This window comes from Morus notabilis, unplaced genomic scaffold (assembly GCF_000414095.1).
Source record: "Morus notabilis unplaced genomic scaffold, ASM41409v2 Scaffold109, whole genome shotgun sequence".
NCBI lineage: Eukaryota > Viridiplantae > Streptophyta > Magnoliopsida > Rosales > Moraceae > Morus > Morus notabilis.
Genome location: NW_010363046.1, coordinates 242,377 through 263,195, shown reverse-complemented (window position 1 = coordinate 263,195; position 20,819 = coordinate 242,377). Strand labels below are relative to the sequence as shown.

General features: G+C 42.4%; 1 protein-coding gene across 1 annotated transcript; it reads right to left on the bottom strand.

The window, feature by feature from the left end:
* Positions 1–14,489: 14,489 nt before the first annotated feature.
* LOC112092580 lies at positions 14,490–16,786 on the bottom strand. Its single transcript, XM_024169110.1, has 4 exons — positions 16,596–16,786; positions 15,192–15,894; positions 14,763–15,104; positions 14,490–14,663 (listed from the first exon to the last, which is right to left on the bottom strand). Exons 1-4 carry the CDS (start codon positions 16,784–16,786, stop codon positions 14,490–14,492), a joined length of 1,410 nt encoding a protein of 469 aa, XP_024024878.1.
* Between the last annotated feature and the right edge of the window lie 4,033 nt (positions 16,787–20,819).

Below are 20,819 nucleotides of genomic sequence, written 5' to 3'. Positions count from 1 at the left end.
GATGGGCCTCCCGTTTGGCCCGTGACGGGCCTCCCGTTAGGTGTGACGGGCCGATCGTTGGGCACGCGAAGGGCCCAACGGCCACAATCCGAAAATGGCCCCAAAAAAGCCCCTATAAAACCCCTTAATTCCACCATAAATCCCACACAACAATTCACTCTCGACTTCTCATCTCACTCTCATTCTATCTCTCATCTTGTCTCTTTGATTTTGATTCTAAGCTTTTTTCTCGCGATTACGCATTTTCTTGCTCTTTCATTTACAAAGTTTTAGTTCAATCAATTTCCAGAAAATGGCCGCATCAAACTAACCTGATTTCACTGCTCTTCCTGAGCTTGGTGATGAGCCATTTTTTGAGGATGAAATAATGCCTCCCAACCCCACCCCCACTGAACCAGAAAATGCTCCGGTAGATAATGCTTCAGTGCACAATGAAGAAGCTGGAGAACGCAGCAGGGGAAAAAGACCGTGAACTTCTCCGGCATGGCAGCATTTCACCGAGGAGCCCCGACCAAATCCAAAAACAGGTGAAATAGAAATTCGTGCAGTATGTAAGTATTGTAAAAAAACACTTTTCTAATAAAAAAGGGTGGGGGTACTGGTCATCTGGATAGACATTGGAAAGTATGTCTACCGTTGCACCAAGGTGGGAGTGTGGACTCCCGCTAACAAACACTATCATTCACATCATAGGGGTTGCAAAATTTTACATACGATGCACAACGTGCTCGTGAGGCACTAGCTAAATTTTTAGCTAGTGCCGAATTGCCTATTTCTTTTGCAAATGATGCGTCGTTCGAAGAAGTCATCCAGACGGCATTCCGCCCACAATCTAAACGGGTAAGTAGAAACACAACTCGTTCTGATTGCATGAAAGTGTTTTATGCAATGAGACAATCTCTTGTTGATAATTTTAGGACTTTTAATGCTATTGTCTCTTGCACTTCTGATCTATGGGAGGGGTGTAATAAAACTGGATATTTATGTGTCACGGCGCATTATGTTGATGACGAATGGGTTTTACAAAAAAGAATAATTAGTTTTCATTTATGTCCATATTCTCATAACGCATCATCTATTTTTGGTACAATAATGGAAATTTTTGAGTTTTATGGGATAGAAGATAAAGTTTTAACTATTACTTTTGATAATGCGTCAGCTAACATGGCTGCAATTAACATGTTTAAACGTAGTTTAAAACCAGTGTTTAGGGGGAAAATTTTTCATCAACGGTGTGCGTGTCACATAATCAATTTAGTAGTTCAGGCAGGAATTGAATATATTTCATCTAATCTAACAAATATTAGAGAATCTTTATCATTCATATCTAGTTCTGGAGCTCGGCTCTAAGAATTCAACTGCAGATGCGCCCAAGAAAGTTCCCAACTGACGTGAGACATAGGTGCAATTCCACCTATTTAATGTTAAAGGCATCACTCCCGTATTCACAGCTTATCACAACGTATGTAAATAGTAAGAACGATCAACTTTTAATTTTCGATACAGATTGGTAAATTGGTGAATATTTTTTAAAAAATTTCTAGAAGTTTTTTACAATGCTACTGAATTACTTTCTAGAGTTTATTATCCTACTGCACATTTAGCTTCACATCAACTATTTAATGTTTCAGAAATAGTGTCTTATTATAGGGATACAGAACTTTTTAGAGACATAGTTAAGTTAATGGAAATTAAATTCAAAAGTTATTGGTCAGGTTGTCCTATGTTATATGCATTAGCAACCATTTTAGATCCTAGGTGCGGAGTAAATGGGACTAAATCATTAATGACTGCTACAACAAAAATTTAGGAATTGATATGCAACTAACTATTACTGACGCTAAGAAAATGTTAGAAAAGGTATTTAGTTTGTATGAAGCAAAATACGACACAGGTCAAAAAGAACAACTTCGACGTCAACTAGCAGTTCGGGGCCTAAAGGATCGTCATGGAGTGTCTTGAACAAGAAAGAAAAAACAGCAGGATCGTCATCAACACAAGTGTCTACCGAACTAGTAAAATATTTTGAAGTAAATTTTGTAATCGATGACGACAAACTAGACATCTTACAGTGGTGGAAGAGCAAGACCAATCATTTTCCAACACTGTCCGTAATAGCTCGTGACATTCTGACAACTCCAGTGTCAGCGGTAGCATCGGAGCAAGCATTTAGCGCAAGCAACCGAATTCTTGACGAGAAGAGAAGCATAATGCATCCAAAGATCTTGGAGGGGCAAATGTGCGTTAAAGACTGGGAAGATGCCAGAAGACGAAAACAACAATACACGGATGATTCAATGCAAAAATATTTTTCTAACTTAGAAATAACAGAATCCTTTGAAAGCACTTAGGTTTGTAATTTACTATTCCTATTGCACTATCTTTTCCTTCGCTAAGGTTTTGTCCCGATCACCCCACGGATTTTACTTGGCAAGGTTTTTAACGAGGCAGTCATTTATGTGTACTTATATTCCTATTATGTCAATTCAATAAAATCACATCTTTCGGGGGCATATGATATATTTTCTTTTTTTTAATTAAATTTAAAAAAATATATTTGTTGGGCCGGCCCGTGAAGGGCCTGGGCCCAGGCCCGGCCCTGGCCCTTATGGACTAGGGCCGCGAGCTTGATTTTTTCTCCTCAGGCACGGCTCATGCACGGCCCTGCACTGTGCAGGGCCGTGCCAGGCCCGTCACGGACCTAGTGTTGGACGTGTCGTGCCGGCCCGATACGGAACGTTTGACACCTCTACACGAATGCTAAAAGAAACCTATTTGCAATGGTATTCTGGTGATTATTTTGTAGAAACTAGAAATATATGTGATCAACGATAAAACAGTTGTTTATTACACATTTCTTATTTATTCGGTTCATTTTAATACCTCAGATTGATTAATATCTATTAATATTGGGAGACATAGTCATGTCACCATATGAGGGTGTTCTTTCTAAATTTTAATATTATATGTCCATTTAGCGCACACTGTAAAATTTTATTAAATTCATGCATGATTTATTCCGATTAAAATTTCAGTAGGCAACGTGTTAATTTAGTCAAAATTCAAGGACACGAATGCTAAAAGAAATCTATTTGCAATGGCATTCTGGTGATCATTTTGTAGAAACTAGAAATATATTTGATCAACAATAAAATAGCTGTTTATTACACATTTCTTATTTATTTGGTTCATTTTAAGCCCTCGGATTGATTAATATCTATTAATAATGGGAGATATAGTGGGAAAAAAGATTTAAACTCTCGGCCTTGATATGGAGTCGGATGTAAAATTTTACTGCTAGGTTACCAATTCTTCGTATTATGTAAACGGTAAGATGTGTGTATTGTATATGGTACTGCATTATGTTGTATGTGAAGTGTCACGATGTTCATGACAAGATTAATCTATCTTATTGACCCATGCATGTGATTATCTATGCATTTATAGATAATGTAAAAATCAGTTAGAAGTGCATTACTGTGTTGTTTGAAATCTATGGGCTTGTTCTTTTATTGTTTTTGAGTTAGGTGATTTGAGTGTAGATCTTGAGTTGAGTTTGAGTTATAACTTGAGTTGAAGTTGTAATTTGAGTTTGTGTTTGGTTGTGTAAATTTGAGTTATAGTTTGAGATTAAAATTTATTTGATTTTGTGTTTGTTGCAACTAATACTCGAGTTATGAATAGTATTCTGAAAATTTTTTTATTTCTTTCATTAAATTGATTTTATGCAATTTAATCTGAATAAATAAAAGTAAATCATCTATAAGTAGTAATAAATTTGCAAACAAAGTAGACATTTTCTTCATTTAATAAATTAAAATACCATATAAAAAATTAGGAAATCGGTTTCCATTATAAATGGAGAGCAAAAAGACAACAATATATACATAATTAATATCGTAATTCTACATACACTATTATTAGCGCGTACGACGATTACGGTGCACTGCCCATATTGTATGCGCTCTTGCATCCCTTAACGCATTCATCTCCAATTTTGGATTATAATTCAATGGTTGTCCTTCGTGGTTGTTATTGTCATTGATATCCTTTTCAACATTATGGGGATCAATGTCCGCAACCGGAACGCCATCTTGTGAGTACTGGTCCAATAGTTTATCTCCATTATGGTACATGTGGATAAAATTATGGACTATAGCACATGCAACCAGAACCTTAACTTGCTTTTCAATGGGGTAACGGTTAATACTTTTCAAAATATGAAACCTGACTTTTCACACACCAAATGTTCTTTCGATTACATTACGCAGGGGGGAGTGTGTGTAGTTGAACAATTCACGTTCACTGTGGAAACCACTACCACGTCGATTCCTATACTCTTGCAAATGATATGTTGTTCCCCGATATGGTGCCATGAATCATCCGTTGTTTGCGTAGCCCGAGTCGACGAGATAGAATTTTCCTACATGTATTTATAATATAAGTAATCACATTCAACAGTTATAATGACAGTCATCACAATCAACAGTTATAGTTCCAGTTACCTGATGGTGGCTTCAGAAATCGTTTCCGCGGGCTATCTAAGGCGGACGCAAGTACTCTCGCATCATGTGTTGAACCCTCCCAGTCAGATAGCATGTACCCCTTCCTATTTCTGTAAAGTTTGGCCGTTTCACATAGAGGCACACATGAAACGTGCGTACCATCTAGTGCTCCAACACAATCCTTCAAATTAATAAGATTACGTTCGTTATTATGTTATGTGTTAGTTAAACTCATTTTGTGATAAAATGTGACTAAAGTTATGAAGTAGAGAAATAAAATTATGTAATAAGTTCATCACTTACGTCGAACCACGGTGAATACTTGTTTCCACTTGCAATTATGTGAGGATCCACGATAGAAAAATTTGGATGCCGTATGAAGTCTGTTTTTAATTGGCAAACCGCTTCAAGTACTTTCATGAAATACTCTGATACCGTGGATCCCGAGCACTGCCAATGGTCCTGCACCTCCTTATTAGTTTGATTTTGACACAGTATTGTAAGAAATATGAATAATTGCTTGTCAACATTAAGGTTGACTGTCGGTTGCAGTAATCCCCTTTCCTCAAGGATAGAAGATAGACATCTAAAAGCATCACTACTCATGTGAACTTTGTTGTATATCACTTCTGGACTCCTATTGAGATAGTAATCCACTCTAAGCCTCCTCCCCAGCCAGAAGTGTGCCTTCGGCGTGATGGTTCTCTATATACATATCCAATGCATAACAAAGTTGCAGCAGCGACAACCCTAAAAAATTCATCGTCACTATTGCTGTCTGATGCGTTAGAGTCCCTTGGACAGTTGTTCCTATGGTGATCCATATCTGTCAAAGTTTCCAACTAATAACATGAAAGTTTAGGAGTTTAATAACTATGCAAATTAAAGCATTTCATCATCACCTGTTTACAAACATTCTAAATGTCATAGTCATCTATTATAAGTCAAGCAGAAATAAATACTCATTAAACAACATCAAGTCCGACAATGTCCAAAACTGGACCAAATGTTAATTAGACGTCTAAAACAAGCTCAAATACCAATGTCTCTGAATCATAGAATGCAAGGAATGAATTACAAAAAAGAATAAAGAAGAATAATAGAACAACGTTTTAATGCGGATGTCAACCGCTATCTCTTCCATTTCGGCCGGAATATGGTGGAAAGTTTGGTGGCATGTATGGTTGAAAATTACTAGTGGTCGATTGGAATGTGTGGACAGTTGGATGGAAGGAGTGTGAGAAATGCTGGTTCATTGGATTGCTAGACTGAAACGGCGGCGGTGGTCCAGGCATGAATGGTGGTGGTGGAGGCAGCACTTGCTGATTTGCATGTTGCTCCATCGTCTGTTGGATCCAAGCCAAGCGGTGGTGCTCCTTCATGCGCAAAAATGGCCGCTGAAGTGTAGCATGTGACGTCAAGAAGTTGAACATGAAAAGATATTGATCTTGAGGTATTTCCAACTCTCCAAGTAAATCAATGCATTTGTCCTCAAACGTCTCCTTATTCGGTGTGGTGGAACTTTTACCACGCTTACGACCGTGGTCCTCAATAGATGACACTAGGTGATCCACTGCACGCTCCATGAAGTTTGGCACACGTGTTTGACTGTTTCTAGCCGACTGTTTATTATTTAAATGGGAGTGTGAGGCAACATTGGGATTCGGCCACCACCGCTTACACCATGCCTCATTTCTGTATATGAAGTATCGACTGTATCATTGAAGTGTTGGAACCCTCTGTCAATGTCAATGGGACTGCTTGGGATCAGTTCTGAGGGATATGGTGGAGTTATAGGGGTTTCATCTTGGTCGTACTCGTTTACACTAGTGGCACGTGAATTCACAAATGTTCAGTAATACAAATCGTAGTCCGCTAAAGGCTTCCTTCTTGCCCTTTCAACCTCAGGATGGCTCTGCATATACAGTAATAATGACAATCAAAATAATAGAGTAAATCCCTTTTCCTCAATGATAAAGTAAGGCAGCACGGCATAAAACAATTACAGAAAACATACGATAAACTTACAGTGACAAATTGTTGCCAATATTAATCAGTGCAGGTTGGTCTCTTCTCAATTGGATCCCAACCAAGGCCAGTAGTAGTCCGAAGTAGGAACTCTACTTCAAACATTTTTTTCAACCTCGCAGCTTTTTGTTTAACTTTATCCCAACTAAGTGGGTCGCTGAAATGGTTACTTAGCTCCGTTGCCCATTGCGTGAATTTCTCTCGATTCGGGGTGGTACCGGCAGAGTTCAATAAATTAAACTCACCTAGACGTCTAAACAGTTGCTCCTCAACTTCTGGGCTCCAATTTAGATCTCTATCTCTCATTCTCACCATCTAAGTATTGACAATACCAATAAGGAAGCTCAGATTTGTGTAATGGCCCTCATCGTCCTATTATAGAGCATTATCCTAGGGTAGGACAAATAAGCTACCAAGGTTTAACTTCAATTAATCTGATTAGTAGGTTTGCAGTACACCTTAAATCCAATGCAAATATAGTGAGCAAGACCAATGGTCAATAGCTCAAACAAACACTATGCCATGAGTTTTTGCATAAACTGGCAACCAATATGCTACCAAGGTTTTGCTAACTTCGGCATATTGCTCAAGCAAGGCATTCAGAGTGAAGTAAAGCAACCATACCAACCAAGAGTTCTCAACAGAATTGTAAGAGTAATTGGATAAACCAGCAACCAATAATTGGCCAACCTTCGAATATCACTCGACATAATAAGGAACTAGGCCATTAAATACAAATAAATCATCATAGCCACGGTGAACATGTACAAGAAAGTGCAGTCATAAATGAACTATCACATAAGAGTACTTTCACCTAAAACAAACACGAAAGGCCACCAAAAACATTAACAAATAGGCTGTCATTATCCGGCAATGTGGAAGCAGATAAGGTTAGTACTGCTTACAGGTTTCTGAATCCAAAATCACCTCATAGGCAAACTCACAATGACAGAATTATGATCCACTGCTTGGCTTGAGAAAGATGTCTCTTGCTCATTTTGAAATTTGATCTACTAATCTTTTCTTGTTTGCTTTCAGGGCAGAAATACAAGATTGTTTGCTTAATATTTTCAAGCCTTTTGTGTTCTAAATTATTCATATCCGATCAAACAAGCATAAATCACAAACTAAGATTCCTTTTTAAACATTTTAAGAGACTATAATATACTCTAGACCTCTAAAATCATACTATAGTAAAAAATATTCATGCCAAAATTTAGATCTCAGGTTGGTCTCTTCAACATTTTACTTGCATTTAAGTGGTAGATGTTATTTTTGTTCAAGAGTTAAACTATTCCTTGTATTTGAAAGTTGAGAGTTACAAATTTTTCTCGATGAGTGACTTGCATTACGTATATTTATATATGTATAACCAAACTCTACACACTGGGTCATCATTTTCAATTGTACGATTCATTAATCCAACTGAGAGAGAATTATAAGTGGACCGATTATTAAGGTTTGTTCTGGCTATTGAGCACTAAACATTGAAGGAGGGATAAATTGTCTTCAAATGAAGATAATCATTTGATATTACAGATACGGCTACTCATCAGTATCAAAGCCTCACTAGCATCTCCACAGACAACGAAAACTAAAGAACATAAACTGGAAAGATGCTTTGAATAATAGAGTTATGATTTATCTCAAGGTGCTTTGAACATAAACTAAAACTAAAGCACAAAAAGCATATCACATTCAAAATCACAAAGCGCACAAAATGCAGATCACACTCAAAATAACAAAACGCCGAACAAATAAATCAATAAATTGGTTATATACTTACCGAATTTGAGCATATGGAGGAGGAAATTTGATCCTCTTGGAGATTCCCTAAACGCGAGGAAGGAAGAACAAGTCTGAGGTACCGGCGACGACAGGGGCAGGGGAAGTAGGTTTGATGTCTCGACTGGAGAGCTCTATGGCGTGAACTCTTGCCTCTACATCGAAGTACGATGTTTACCCACCGAGGTCACCGCACCGATGGATTCCCCACAAATTTCCCCATTTTGAAGGGCAAACAAAAATGATGCAAATCGGATTCATCAAGTTTGTGGGCTAGGGTTTCCGAATGTAAAGATTGGAGGAAAATACATCTGCAATGAATTTTTGGTAGAGGAGAAAGGATTATGAAGAAGCAGATGGGAACGGTCAAATGATCTGCAACCTGCCTGTTAACGGTGGAATTTCGTCAACAGGATTGCACCGGGTTACCTCTTTGGTATCCTGTAGGGTTACCGGCCTAATATGGATGTATATTCGAAATTACGTTTGTGAAGTGCTTGAGTAAGCTTTGTGGTGAAGGAAATATGAATGTAATGCTTGAATAAATGGACACATGACGTTTATAGTGGTTCACTCTATTAATGAAGAGCTACATCCACTGTATCTTTTTGTATATATTTTTCTGTTCTCCGATTACATGTGTAAAAAAAGGAAAAACCCCCCTGAGCTTAGGGCTTTGCCCCTCTTTTATAGCCCAAGTTTACTTCCAGAAGTGGTTTTCCTCTGTGGACCTAGCACTCGAGTGCCTACTGTCTCATAGGCCTAGACCCATAGCCAACTAATCACCTTTTGGACTGTTCATTCACCTTAATTAGTCCTAGATTACGGCTCTACACTCCCAACAACCTTCCACCGTCATAATTAATGCCTGTATTACAGACATCCCCCAAACGCAGACATTACCCCAGGGGGCCCCTCATTTATACGGTTGGCTTCCAGCTGGCCCTTTCACGGTCGACCTTAGCGAGACATCCCCATATGGGTCAGATGAACACCGAGGTTTCATGGGGTTAGCGGTATGACAGGTCGACGGTCTGCTGATGTGGTTATGGCAGGGCCACGTGGAGCACTATCGTTGTCTAACGTGTTAAAGCATATTTTCCCGTACAACATCTGCCCCCCAGGTCGAGGCTTTCCTTTGGATGGCCTCGAGCTAGGTTGGGACTTTGCACTGGTGCTTCCTTTCGTCTGCCTCGGGTATGGAAACCTAACTCCGAACCTGAGTCATGATGGCCCTGTTGCCTCGAGAAGTGCAAACGTCGCGTTGGTCCTACTTCCATGCTGACGTGGCCCGTCTTTTAAATTGGACAACTCTGGGCCCTTGGATTAACCCTTTTCAGATTCTCGCTTTTCCCCCAACCGTAGGATCTGATCTTTATGCCTCCGCCATCGGATATGCTTACACACGATCGAACGGTTGGGGATTGAAGGCTGTTATATTTATAAGCGCTCGAAAGCCAACCTTTTCAATTTTTTCCTTTGTTTTGCCAAAGCTCTGTAGAAATTGCCCCAGGACTTTCTGCTTTCCTCGGTGATATTCTTCCTAACGCTCGTGCCTTAGTCTCGCTTCTTAACTCTTGGTAAGCATTTTTCCGTCCTTTCTTCATGCTTCTATCGTGTTTCATCTATCATGGCTCCTAGTAGATTCTTTGACTTTTTAGAAGGAAACAAGTAGAAAACGGTATAATGGGAGCTTGGAAATTGTTCTGACTTTTATTCACGTTACCTCGGAATAGCCATAGGAATTTTGAGCAGTTTTCGGGTTTGTTTGGTATTGTTGATTTATCTTGAACAGTCGTCGTTACGTTTGAATGTCGTTGTTTTGTTTGAATGGTCGGCGTCTTAGTCAAATAGGACTCGTTTTCTTTCTTTTTAAAATCCTGAACTAATTTCTCCTCCTCACGACTTGTAGGACTAACCTTAAGTTCTTTCTTAACAGTAATGGCACCTAAGAGAAGACTACGTCGAGGGGGAGTACATGTGGTAAGGCCGGATCTGTCTCCAGCTGCCGAATGTCCCTCTATTCATAATGCCAGTGACTCCCTCATAAGGGATGTTGAAGGCTATGTCCCGGATCCACGGGATGATGGAGACAGCGTCGACCGAATGATCGACGGTGATGATGATGAGGGAAATACCGCTGAAGCTTCTTCTTCCGGCAGCTCCCTAGTTGGTGTTTCTGCCATTGGGATTAGTGGCAAGTCAACAGATGTTCCCGTTGCGTCGGTAGGGCCGGACGAGGATCGGCCGTCGTTTACCGCCGACTTTATGGCGCCGAAGACCTGTGATAGGCACATTGTCCATGCGTACCAGAAAGGGAGTGTGGATAGTCGTTGGTTCGAGTTCCTCTTGCCCGACCCTCACCACATGGCAAGTCAACCTCCTCCGGGGTATATGTCCGTATATACCTAGGTTTTTACTGCGGGGATGACTCTCCCCATTCATCCATTCGTGAAGGACTATTACAACCTTTATGAAATCTCCCCTACCCAGCTGGCGCCAAACTTCTGGTATATCTTCGCCATCATGTGGATTCTTTGGGACATAAAGTTTGACGTAGAGCTCCATTTGGATGAGTTTCATTTTGTATATAAGTTGTGTCAAGTCCCCAAATGCGAGGGATGGTATTTTTTGGGTGGCTATGGGTGATCGAACCGCACTTTGGTAGGCTAATAAAAGGGCTGCCATCGTCGTCTCACGGATGGAAGCCAATGTTTTTTATGGTAAAAGGCATGTTCGACGTCCATCTAGCGGACATGCCTTTTAAGAGGGCGAGGGTGAGAAGGTCTTTTAGGATGCTCAGTGAGTACCTTCGACCGTCTACCATATTGTCGTCAGGTTATTACACCGCTGACCCTAATTTTCCTTGTGCAGTTTCTCAAGATCATCCCCAGCTTACTTGTCACAGGCTCACCCGGGTGGAGACGGCCTTCAGCTATTCAGAGGACGAGCGTCATATTAATACCCTTTTGACGTGGAAGAACCTAGAGCACTCCGGCCTTCTGTTATCCCTTCCTGACCCTGCCAACACTGACACCCTCAACGACTTTTTCCGGTTTACCGCCGGCAGTCAGTCAACTCTCTCTCCCTTCTTTTTTCCTTCTTTCATTTTTATTATTTTCTTTACTTAGGCTTCGACTGCTATAAAGATGAAGACCCTTAGTCTGCGCATCCCTGGAGACAAGAGACGTTCCAAGAAGAAACCTCGTGGGCCATCGAGCAAAGCTGCTGGCGCTGATGTCTCCTCGACAAAGCCCGCCGAGGCTGAGGCGTCGGCACAGGGAATGCCGAGACTAAAGAGGCCCCGACGAGAGGAGACCCCTACAGTACCCGAGCCTACGCCAATAATTGATGTTACTAACGCCGAAGCTTCTGACGCCCCTTCAGAGCCAGGGCGTCTATTGCTTCCCGAGCAGAGGGTGCTGGACCCAAATTTTGTTGTGACCGATGTCTCCTGGGTGCAGATTGATGCAGCGCTGAACATGCCTCCGCGCTTCTCTGCCCTCTTTCAGGCTATGTATGAGTCCTTTGAGGAGAACTGGGAGACTGCTTCTCACCTTCCTTTGGTTGAGCGTGCTCGTCAGTAAATCTCCTCCGCTATCCATGTAAGTCCCCTTTTTGTTGGTGGATTCTACCTGCGTATACACATGTATTTTTCTAACAGCTTCCCCATTTTTGGCAGTCCCTCTCTCTCTTCATCCTTAATTATCTTGAGATGGTCGCGATCGATGAGAAGAGTATGACAATGGATCAGCTTGAGGGGCGACTAAAGGGTCTCCTTAAGAAGGCGAGGGATGATAAGGCTGAAGTTTCTAAGAAGCTCACCCTTGCCGTTAAGGAGCTTGAGGTGGCGAAGGCTAACCTGGAGCCAGCTCAGAAGGAGACTGCTTCTGTTCGCCAAGAGGCTGCTAATGCCAAAGAAGCCCTTCGCAAGGAGGGATATAATCTTGGTAAGCAGGAGGGCTATGATTTGGGGAAGAAGGAGGGTGTCGAGGAGTTCCTGGCTTCTGTAGACTATGCTAAAAAAAATTCTGATGTCGCGGCCAAGGCTGTTGAAGATTTTAAATCCTCAAACAATTTTTATGACCTGCGCGCTAAAAACATGTCATCCATTAGTGAGCAAATTGTTGCCCGAATCAATAGGCACCTCCCTAGCCTCAACCTAGAATTCCTTTATGATCCTCCTTCTAATGGTGAAGATTCTCCTAGCGGCGAGAGTAATAATGGGTTAGCTGGGCGAGATCGTAATGCTGGCGATGGCGACAAGGCTTAGGAGATGTAATTTTTGTAATATGCCAAAACAAAATAAAAGTTTTTATTTTTAAACAATGTAGATGTTATTATTTATATATGTATGTATAAATGTATGAATTTCTATCAGCCTTCTTCTGTCGGTTTTTGAAGGTGTCGATGGCTTAGGTGTCCCTTAGGATTTTGGTAGATTTTTAAGAATCTGGTCTGGAAGCCTCTCCTCCTTGGAGGAGTCGACCGTGCAGATGCCCCTTAGGGCTTGGCAGATTTTTAAGAATCTAGTCTAGAAGCCTCTCCTCCTTGGAAGGGTCGACCGTCCAGATGCCCTTTAGGGCTTGGTAGATTTTTAAGAATCTAGTATGGAAGCCTCTCCTCCTTGGAGGGGTCGACCGTCCAGATGCCCCTAAAGGGCTTGGCAGATATTTAAGAATCTGGTCTCGAAGCCTCTCCTCCTTGGAAGAGTCGACCGTCCAGATGCCCTTTAGGGCTTGGCAGATTTTTAAGAATCTGGTGGATTTGTTGCTTTGTTTTGTAGGATGTAGACTCCCATTTGACTTGACTGCCCCCATGCCTGTTGTAAAATCTTAATTTTGCAGGAGGCATGTCTTCTCAGGGTTTGATCTTTTCGTATTCGACCAATTTCACAATGAATGAATCATATATTATTGAAAGGCTAATCTTAACTACAACACATAAGGAATACACTTATTGATAATACAATCTTAGCTGTTTCACATTCCATGGATGTTGAACCTTCCTTCTATCCAGACTTTCCAATATATAGGTTCTTGGGCGTACCAGCTCCCGGATGCGGTAGGGTCCTTCCCATGTCGGGCCTAGGGGACCAGTGTTTTTTGGCTTCGTACTTTGTGTCACCCTTTTTAGTACTAGGTCTCCCGGGACAAACCTTCTTTGCTTAACCTTTTTGTTATAGTACCGAGCCGTTCTTTGTTGGTAAGTGGCGAGCTCTAGTTGAGACTCGAGCCTTTTTTCTTCCAAGAGGTCGAGCTCTCCATCCATTGCTTCCACATTGGCATCGTCGTTATGTGCAACAGTTCTTAATGTCAGCGTTGTGATTTCGATGGGGAGTACCACCTCTGCGCCATATGTCATGGAAAAGGGTGTTTCACCCGTGGTAGTTCGACTTGTCATCCTGTACGCCCACAAGACCTTTGGGAGTTCTTTAGCCCATTTTCCCTTTAAATCATCCAACCTCTTCTTTAGGGTGTATTTTAAAATTTTGTTGACGGAATCAACTTTGCCGTTGGACTGTGGATGAATTGGCGCTAAGAAGTCCTTCCAAATGCCCAAATTATTGCAAAACTTGCGCGTTAAGGCGTTGCCGAACTACTTTCCGTTGTTAGATACGATCGAATGTGGGACTCTAAACCTGCATATAATGCTTTTCCATATGAAGCTAGTGTAAGTTGCCTCCGTGGTCGTAGTAAGAGCTTTCACCTCTACCCATTTAGTGTAGTAGTCTACTGAGACGATTGCAAACTTAAAGTCCCCTGGCGCGAGGTGTGAGGGTCCAATCAAGTCGATCCCCCATTTGGCAAAAGGTCATGGGCAGAGAATGGGGGTTAGGTTCTCTGGGGGTGCTCTAGGAATTGTGGCATATTTTTGGCACTTATCGCAACGCCAAGCATATTGAAACGCGTCTTTTTTAAGCGTAGGCCAATAGTACCCCTGCCTCAAAACCTTAAGAGCTAGAGATTGCCCCCCAGTATGATTGCCACACACTCCTTCATGGATCTCCCGAAGGACTTCTCGTGCCTCAGCGCCATTCAGGCACCGCTGTAAAGGCATTAAGTAGCCTCGTCGGTATAGTATACCATTGTACAACAGGTATCGGGCTGCTCTGTATTTGACCCGCCTGGCCTCCTCCTTGTTGTCGAGTAGCTTTGCGTCTGCCAAGTATTAGATGAGGGGTGTCATCCAGCCCTCGTCTGGCTGAATGGTTAAGGCCTCGTCCTTCTCATCAATAGTCGGCTGCTCAAGCTCTTCGATGGGGACGACTCCCAGTACATCGGAATCCTTCGAGGATGCCAATTTTGCCAAAGCGTCGGCGTTCGTATTCTCAGCTCTTGGTACCTGTAGTATCTCATAGCTTTTGAATTTGATGAGTTCTGTTTTTACCTTTCTCAAGTACGCCCCCATTCTTTTGTCGTGCACCTGCTACTCTTCTTTTACTTGCCCGACGACTAGTTGAGAGTTACTAAAGATGCTGATCCTTTGAATCTTCAAGTGACTTGCCAATCGCAACCCCGCGATCAATGCTTCATACTCAGCCTCATTATTTGATGCTTTGAATTTGAATGGTACTGCCGAGGTGATCTTGTGGCCCTTTGGACTGATAAGCATGACGTCGGCGCCTGACCTGGCTTCACTCGACGCCCCGTCCACGTAGAGTTTCCACTCGGTTGCTTTAGCTTCTTCGTTTGTAGCTGGCGTTGGCCTGTGAGAAAATTCTGTAAGGAAATCGGCCAACGCCTGTCCCTTGATGGCTGCTCGTGGTACATATTTGATGTCAAACTGGCTTAACTCTACCGACCATTTGAGGAGTCAACCATAGGTTTTGGTTTTTTGTAGTGCTTGCCTTAACGAGTGATTTGTGAGGACCTGTATTGTATGGGCATGGAAGTAATGTCGAAGCTTCCTCGAAGCTATCATCAGGGCGAGAGCTAGCTGTTTCATTTCGGAATATCTAGACTCGGCGTCCAATAGTCTCTTGCTTACGTAGTAGACTGGCAACTGGACCCTTTCTTCATTCCTGATAAGCACGAAACTCACAGCATACTCAGATACGGAGAGATATAGGCTCAACATCTCGCCCGGGATGGGTTTTGACAGAATTGGGGGCATGCCTAAGTGCTCTTTTAATTTCTGGAAAGCCTTCTCGCATCGTGGAGTCCATTCAAAGTGATTGCTTCCTTTCAAGGCGTCAAAGAAAGGAACACATTTATCCGTTGCCTTTGATATGAACCTGTTAAGTGCGGTGATACATCCTGTCAACCTTTGCACTTCTTTTGATTTTGTAGGAGACTTCATATCCTGCAGGGATTGTATCTTTTCTTGGTTGGCCTCTATTCCTCGGTTACTGACCATAAAACCAAGGAACTTTCCGGACCCAACCCCGAAGGCACATTTTAAGGGGTTCAGTTTCATGTGGTACCTTTTTAGCACATTAAACATTTCTTCCAAATAAGTAATGTGCTGAGCTGCCCTAGCACTCTTTACCAGCATGTCGTCAACGTACACCTTCATTGATCTGCCCCGATCAGTTTGGCGAACATTTTGTTCACGAGCCTTTGGTATGTTGCCCCTGCATTTTTCAAACCAAAGGGCATTACCTTGTGGCAGTAATGGCCCCTGTTGGTAATGAACGACGTGTGCTCTTCGTCGGATGGATGCATGGGGATCTGATTGTAGCCGGAGTAGGCATCCATAAAACTCAACATCTCATGGCCAACTATGGCGTCGACCATTTGGTCTATTCGGGCGAGTGGAAAACCATCTTTTGGGCATGCTTTGTTTAGGTCGCTGAAGTCGACGCATGTCCTCCACGTCCTGTTGGGTTTTATTACCAAAATGGGGTTTGAAACCCAACTAGGATAGTGGGCCTCCCGAATAAATCCATTATTGATTAACTTGTCAACTTCTTCTTTTAGCGCTTCGTATCTCTCGGGATTCATTGGTCAGCGCTTTTGTCATTTGGGGGAATGTAAAAGGTCGACGTTTAATGTATGGCACATAACTTTGGCATCGATCCCTTTCATGTCGGCGTGAGTCCAGGCGAATATGTACAGGTTCCTTTTGAGAAAACCCTCAACTTCAATCCTAAGCGCTGGAGTTAGGTCTGAACCTATTTTCAACACTTTTGTAGGCTCATCTTCATCCACCCGGACTTCTATTAGTTGCTCGATTGATTGAGACCATGTGATTTCTTCTTGAACTCGGGGGTCTATGTCCTCCATGGCACCTTGATGGATCACTCTGGCTTCTTGCCTCCCTGGTTAATCATACCCACGTAGGGCGTCGGAGTAGGTGACTCCAGCTTCGTATTGATTGCTTTTCATTTCGCCCACGCCATTCGGAGTTGGGAATTTAACCTTCTGGTGGTAAATGGAGGTTATTGCCCTTAACGCCTGAAGGGTCGGCCTTCCAGTTATAGCGTTGTATTGTGAGCCCCCCTTTATTACCACGAAGTTAGCCATTGTCGTGGTGTGCCTAGGCTTCTCCCCTGCGGTTATTGATAGTCAGATAGTCCCCTGGGGGATGACCGAATCCCCAGTCAACCCGTATAACGGTCGGGATGTCTTTTCTAATTGCTCCTTGGGGACCCCCATTTTTTCTAGGCAATCAGCGTATAGGAGGTCCACTAAGCTCCCGTTATCCACCAGGATTCTACATACAGTGTGGTTCCCGATTATCACTTGTACTACCAAGGCATCATTATGGGGGAAGTGGACCCCATTTGCATCCTTTTCGTTGAATGCCACATCAGCACTGTTGTACTTTGCTATTTTTGCTGTTGAGAGATTCCAAAACTTCTACGGGTATACCCCTCTAGCCTCATGGGCATAATCCTTTTGGGACCTTCTCGAGTTTCCTCTAATATACGGACCGCCGAGAACTGTTCTTATGATGCCGACAGGTTCTCAGTCCTCTGGTCGTCGATTCTCTTCTCGGCGTCGACCGCCATTCTGGCCGTTGTGACCGTCATTCCTTGGCCTCCGCTCTGCCTTGAACTCCTGCAGCCTTCCTTCACGGATCACCTGTTCTATTTCATCCTTAAGGTTGGCGCAGTCGTTGGTGTTATGGCCGACGTCGCCGTGGAACCTGCAATATTTGTTTTGGTTCCTTCGACTTGGGTCCGACCTCATAGGTTCGGGTCGGCGTAACAGATTCCCTCGTCCGACTTGGTTGAACACCTCTTCGACCCTTATAGTAAGTTCATGGTAAGAGTCATACCTCTGAAAAGGTCGAGGCTTACAGCTTTTGTCTTGCCTCGGCTTCTTGGCATATAGAGGGTTCGACGTTGAGGCAGGTTGCTTGTCTCCGTTGCCTCATCGCTTTTTACCGTCTTGCTTTCCTATAGTTGACCCTTGCTTAGTTCCTTTATTTTTGTTGGACCTGTGTTCAAGGTCGTTCGCGTAAGCTTCCTCGGCGTTGATGTATCCTTGCGCCTGTGCTAGGAATTCTTTGTAAGTCAACGGTGGCTTCCAGTTTAGGTCCCTTTTGAAGGGAGTGATTTTCTTCATGCTGGACATTGTCCCTATCAGGGCCTCCCGGTCAGTCATATCCGTTGTGGCAGCGATAGCTTCTCCATACCTTGCAAGCCATTCTTTTAATGACTCGTTCAGTTTTTAGTAAATCATCGTTAAGTTCTACTTTGGAGGGACATACTTCTTCACTCTGATAAACTGGAGGCAGAAGGCTTCTTTTAGTTCATTCCAGCTAGAAATGGAGCTTGGTTTAAGCGTTCTGAACCATCTTCGGGCAGAATCTGTCAGATGGTTTCAGAAGGCCTGACACATGATTTCTTCTGCATACCTATGTAGAAGCATGTGCCCTGTATACATTTCCAGGTGATCATTTGGATCCCCTCTGCCATCATATGGTGGGATCAGTGGCGACCGATATTTGTCTGGAAGAGGCGGCGCCATGATTTCCGCGGTGAATGGGTGGTCATGCATCTGACTGGGAGTGATGTCGACATTTACCACTTCTGCCACCTATCCTATGTTCTTCTTTAGGCTAGTAACATCACCCGTAAATTTTTCTTCTAAGCTCGTCATTCGTTCTATGATGGCTTGCGCTTCCTCTGTCGAGATTACGGAGCCGCCCCCTTTAGAGGCTCCTTCCCCCCATGCATCCTACCTGTCAATTGGGTTTCCACCTTCTCGTACTGACCCCAAATCTCCAGGGATATTTCCACCTCGATTCTGAGGCGGCACTTCGGGGTTCTGCAAGTCTTCTGCCACTCTGCTCTCTTGAGCTTGGCGTCTGGCGGCCCTCCGACAGTTGCCGAGAGATTGAGATGGTCAAAGTCTCTGGTTGCCTCCCATATTTTCACTGTCCCCAATTCCTTCTGAAGCGCCTTGGCAGTTACCGGGATTTTGGTTTCCTGCCATTGCTGCTCCTGAGGGTCTCGGGGCATCTTCCAGTGGTGGCATAAAGTTTCTTCTGTCCACTCTTTCGACGATGGTCATTAGCCCCCGCACTAAGTCTGTCTGAGCATTGAGGTAGGCATGCATCTGCCTTGGGTCAGGTTGCGACACATCTGGGGGTGGAGCTTCAATTCCTGCCGGGGGTTGGCTTTCCCCGCTCCCGTCATAAGCCGGATGTGTGGTGTTTTCCTCCATCTAGCTGCCTTGGTTGGCGGTGGTATCTCTCCTTCTTGGAGGCATGGTCGCCGACTATCTTATTTTTCGAGGGTTGAAACGTATGAACTAGATATTCTGGGTTCGATCCCCAGTGGAGTCGCCAATTGTTGACGGTGGAATTTCGTCAACAGGATTACTGTAACGCCTTCCGGAATTAAACTTGTTTAATTATGATAATTGTGGTTTATTAGTGTGCCTAAATTTTTTTTCTTAATTAATCATGAACTTTTACATTTATTTTTGGTATTTGCAATTTCACCCCTATTTATCTTATTTATTTTTCCTTAATATTTTTCCCAATTTTCTTTTCCTTCTATTTATCCTTTTTCCTTTTTCCTTATTTCTTTTCTCTTTCTCTTCCTCACGTTACTCTCCCTCACTCTCTGTCACGACACACACACTCTCTCTCTCCCTATCAATCTCTTGAGCTCACTCTCCCTCTCTCTATCCCGAGCTCTCTCTCTCTCTCTCTCCCTCTCCCGTTCATCTCTCTCTCTCAAAGTTTCCTTTCTCAAGGGCCGGATCTAAACCAAAAATGGAGGTTTTCAAGAAATTTTCAACATTAAAGCTTGGATCGAGGTAAAACTCTTTGAAACTTACTTTGGATTTTCAGATTTAGCCTTATGGAACTCGTTTTAGTCGAGTTTAGTGATTTTTGGTTTAAATTTCATTTTCGAATGGATTTTATGAAAACCTTGATGAAAATTAGGGGTTTTGATTCTTTGGACCCCATTTGTTGATTTGAAACTTGATATATACATTTCCCTTGAGAATATGTCAAAATCGAACCCAAAATTTACAGGTTTTGGCTTTGTTCCTTGTGAGTCGGCCATGGCTGGCCCTGGGATTTTTCCCCACCGGTCGACCAGTCCGGTTGACCAGTCACCCTTCCACAAGGTCGACCGGTCACCCCTCCACCGGCCGACCGGTGGAGTTACACTCCTCTGTCACCGGTCGACCGGTTCCCACTAAACCCGACCCTAAACAGCCTAGAAACCCTGTTTTGACCACGAAATTCAATGTGGGATTGACCTAACCTCATTTGAGAATTCAAAATGAGTGGATTAGCCACATGAATCCTTGTTTCCCATTCGATTCTCCGGAATAAGTCTCCATTGTCAAAGAATCATGACTTGAATTAAGAGTTGTTTATGAACATTGATTTTGAACTATGGCACACTAATATGATACAATTGCATATAATTAAACGAGAATGTTTGGTGAGAAAGATCAAACTCTAAATTGTTGATTTTGATGAGAAAGTTAGTGGCACGATTGGAATTGAAACCTCAAAGGCAAACGGGGCTAGGGCTACGTGAAGTTAGTGGCACGATTGGAATTGAAACCTCAAAGGAATAGTGTCCTAGAAGCATGAGATGTAATAGGATATTTATTATTTAATTAATAAAAGAGTTTATTCATCATTTTATGTGCATATATTTATGAATATTTTATGAATATCAAATGAAAATTCCGTGATTGTTTATGTAACCTTAAACATAGTATATAAGTGTTATATACGAGAGGATAGTGTTTAAGGATAATAATCAAAAACATTGTTCATGATGAATTTAATTAAAGTTCGGAATCTTTAATTAAAACATTGTTAATACATGTCATTCCCATTTAGAATGGAACGGTGTTATCCACACTGTTAATATGGCAAGATATTGAATGAGTGTATTTCGCATAATAAGACTATGTGGAACAAGGACACAGACACAATATGAATTTCTAATAATTTCCGTTAAGCATAGAAATTCTGATTGAGTCTACTGATGGTCATATATAGGATGATCTTAATCCTGAGTTCTTAACAAACTCCTATTTATGGATTTATGTCTTTTGATTTACTCGGTAC

Bases quoted from the DNA above. Each gene is read 5' to 3' on its own strand.
- LOC112092580 (XM_024169110.1), bottom strand. From the start codon at position 16,786: ATGGCTAACTTCGTGGTAATAAAGGGGGGCTCACAATACAACGCTATA. The intron at 15,105-15,191 runs GTCCTCACAAAT...GAGTTAAGCCAG, and splicing joins TCCATGCCCATACAATACAG to TTTGACATCAAATATGTACC. The intron at 14,664-14,762 runs GTAAAAGAAGAG...GAGATACTACAG, and splicing joins CTCAACTAGTCGTCGGGCAA to GTACCAAGAGCTGAGAATAC.